The sequence below is a fragment of the Lycium ferocissimum genome, chromosome 3 (genome assembly GCF_029784015.1).
Source record: "Lycium ferocissimum isolate CSIRO_LF1 chromosome 3, AGI_CSIRO_Lferr_CH_V1, whole genome shotgun sequence".
Taxonomy (NCBI): domain Eukaryota; kingdom Viridiplantae; phylum Streptophyta; class Magnoliopsida; order Solanales; family Solanaceae; genus Lycium; species Lycium ferocissimum.
The window spans coordinates 21,658,512-21,661,997 of NC_081344.1; the positions used below are offsets into that span (position 1 = coordinate 21,658,512).

Consider the following 3,486-nt stretch of genomic DNA (forward strand, 5'->3'; position numbering starts at 1 on the left):
ATCCCTCTACATTTCACCATGCCAGTGCCACTGTTGAAACCTCTTGACATTTTCGTCTAATTACGAGCTAGTACTAACTAAGTTTTCAATCTTTCCTTTTTCATTCCCTTCACTTCAAGAAAGTCATAATTATATTCACACGACTTGAACTTCCAATCTACTGGTAAATAATACTCTCTTTACACCCAAAAACATGCCCCAAAAAGATTTCAAAGCATAGATGATAATAGCTAGTAAATGGTGATCAAGCAAGTAAGCTGATAAAACTTGGACCTAAGAATTTTTCTCATTAGTATTTTGTTCAGCAAAACAGTCTGAGAAGCTTAGTATCATTTCCTTGTTCATTTTGCTGGTAAACAAAACCGCTTTCAAACGTTGTTGTATCAGATTCATCTGAATTCAAAGGTGTCGTGTCTCTTCTCTTCTCCTTTAGTCGGTTCACTTTGCCCCCTCCGCCTCCCGTCATGCCTGAAAACTCCGGTAACGCCTGTAATATTCCACCTTGACGCACTGTCTCTACGGCCGACTGGCAAAGGTGCCAGTTACCTGTCCATAGCAACCCTACAGCTCCGTTCACCGGGTTTATTGTCCTTCCGCACGCTTCGAACAACAGTGACTGGAATAAAGCTGCACGTAATTAAGCAAAGCAAACTCCTCAGTAAAAGTTGATTGAATTGGATACGGGAATTTAAGAAAGCACAAAAGACTTTTAATTCTTGTGGCTTTAAACAAAAAAAAATGTGTTTAAGATACTAAAATACACTTTGAATATTCTGATATTAATTATGTCATGTGGATATCAGAATTAAAGAAAAAATGTGTTTAAGATACTAAAATACACTTTGAATATTCTGATATTAATTATGTCATGTGGATATCAGAATTAAAGTTACAACTAAATATAAAAAGTGAAATTCTTTCTGAAACATAGTAAAAATAAATGTAGAACACAAATAATTAAACCAAAAGGAGTATATCTTTTCGTATTAGTGAAAAAGGGTGAAATCATATGATCAGAATAGGATTCAATTAAATCCTCTTCGTCGACAAATAAAATTGTGCAAATAAGATAAAATAATTATTTTGTATATATATACAAATTAATTATAGGGAAAACTTTTACTGTATCACGAAGGAGACTTTGTGAAGAATGAATCTTGGCTTAACTCAACCCCAAAAGGCAAGCTAGCTCACGAGGGAAGGATTGCCCAAGTCCATATAAGGAGACCACCATCTCATTAACCACCGATGTGAGACTTTTTCTTTCTTCTACAGACTTAATTAAAAGTTACTATAAATTGCATCAGCAGATCGATCTTATGTGTTTCATTTTTTGAATCTCTTATATAATTAGTTGAATGTATACATATTGACTGTGTAATATATAAATATATAAAAATTAAACTTATGTTATTGTATAAGTACCTGATCTTTGGGAGTCGGGGACGGAAGAAAGGAAGGAGGTGAGGCCAGCGCGGCCAAAGAATTTGGCGACAAAGACAGTGGCATTGGCTTGAGCTCGAGGGCATTTAATCCCCTCTAAGCTTTGTTTTAGTATGCAATTTTCATGACAACCTTTTCGTAGAACTCGGCACCCATTGCAACTCATCTCCACATGTAATTAAGATAATAGCTTGGAGCAAAATAAAATGAATATATGTATATGGTTTTGGAATGAGAACAAGATGAAAAGTGAAGTTCAAAGTGTTGAGGAACAGGAAATGGAGAGAAATATATAGAGAGTAGTATGAGATACGATACATGTGGAGAAAAGAAAATTGTTGAAAGATGTGATGTACGGGAATTAATAAACTATGGTTGGTTCTTTGTCCACTATTTTAATTTCTTAATAGGAGTGTCTTTTGTACAAAGTGAGTGGACATAGCCTTTTGACTTAAGCTAACATCAAGATTCAATATAGGCTACAATTCGAAAATGGATATATATAATGAGCAGTATATGTGACTAAAATCACAAATATGTATATGTGAGAAGACTTTATTAACAACATTATAATTAAAGTCTTTTTGAGTGCAAAAGTATTGGGTGCATGTGTGGAGAGTAGTTGAGAAAGGAGAAGGTTGAACAATGGGAACATGGAAGATAATGTAATATTGTCCTTTCAATCTTTATTATGTGCCTTTTAATTTTTAATACATTCAATAGCATTAATGATATAATTATTTATCTAAATTATTATTTATATCTTGAACATCTCATTTCTAATTGAAATAGTAAAAGTAATTTGTAAGGTTTGGGGGGATTCCAAAGTGTTGGGTAAGAGCGGCTCCGTGTCTCCACGAATGGTAACTATTTGACCACTAATTTTCTAGTGCTGCTTCGAATATTTTCTCCGCCCATTGTTTTGGAGATTAAACTTTGTTAAGAGCGTCAACTTGTTAGTACTAATTAATATACTCTCCCACGAATATTTTATTTTTATTTTCTCGACCTAGTTGAGGGACAAAAACTAAAATCTAACTACTTGACATTGGTTATATTTCTAAGAAAATCACTTACTATATTAATCATACTCGAATCTAGAGTTACTAGGTTAAAAATAATCCAAGCTATCATCGTTTTGTGAGTTTCATATCTAAATAATTGGGTGTTCACAGAACCCTCTAAATTACTATGAACTCATAGTAAACTATCATTTGGAGGAATATGACATGCTCCCTCTGAACAACCATGAACTCAATGTACCAGATGGACTCATTTCTAAGCCTTTTCTCATCTCACGCTCCTCTCAACCAGGGGCGGCTCAAGAAATATGGTGGCCTAAAGCAAGACTTCAATAAGAGGCCTTATTAGTCTATTAAAAATATATCATATAATGTATATAATTTCAGTTGAATTCTATTTTCTAGTTTTTTATATACAAAATTATTTTTAAAAAAAATATGTTTAATCGATTACTCCTGATAATTTTTTTTTTCAGTTTATAATATATCAAATTCTTATAATCTCTCTTGAAACATATTTTCTAATTTAAGGTGTTTTTTGTTGTAGAAAATTCAGCAACAACTCCTTCTTGGGAATGTAATTAAGTTTCAATCTTTCTCTTTTTTTGTTTTTGAGTTTTGGATAATCCTGTGATCATTGACATTACACGCCTATTGAAAGAGATTTTGCACAAAAATGTTATATTTGATTTTTCAAAAACAAATTAATATATGAGTATAAATTATATAACTGTCAGTGTAAACAATTGTTACACCATTAGTTCATATTTATATTGGTTTAGCAGGTACATATCTTATTTTTAAGATTTTAAATCTCACATTTTAAAGAGGTTCGCCTATAAAGATAGATTAGATGACCTACTAGTATAAGAAATTTTTTACATTGACGAATGATGATCTATAAAATTTAAATGCTATCTCTGTCTCAATTTATATGATTTTTTTGCTTTTCGAGACTAAACTTCTTAAATTTGACCGTGTGCTTGAAATAGATCTTTAAATTTTTTGAAATAAATTTACA

The 3,486-nt window shown here is 32.0% G+C and overlaps 1 protein-coding gene across 1 annotated transcript; it reads right to left on the bottom strand.

Annotated features, from left to right (window-relative positions):
- Window positions 1-253: 253 nt before the first annotated feature.
- LOC132051027 (LOB domain-containing protein 37-like) lies at window positions 254-1,627 on the bottom strand. Its single transcript, XM_059442337.1, has 2 exons — window positions 1,426-1,627; window positions 254-627 (listed from the first exon to the last, which is right to left on the bottom strand). Exons 1-2 carry the CDS (start codon window positions 1,607-1,609, stop codon window positions 302-304), a joined length of 510 nt encoding a protein of 169 aa, XP_059298320.1. The 5' UTR covers window positions 1,610-1,627; the 3' UTR covers window positions 254-301.
- Between the last annotated feature and the right edge of the window lie 1,859 nt (window positions 1,628-3,486).

Excerpts from the sequence above, each read along its gene's own strand:
- LOC132051027 (XM_059442337.1), bottom strand. The coding sequence starts at position 1,609 with ATGAGTTGCAATGGGTGCCGAGTTCTACGAAAAGGTTGTCATGAAAAT. Across the intron at positions 628-1,425 it reads CCCCGACTCCCAAAGATCAG|CTTTATTCCAGTCACTGTTG; the intron begins GTACTTATACAA and ends AATTACGTGCAG.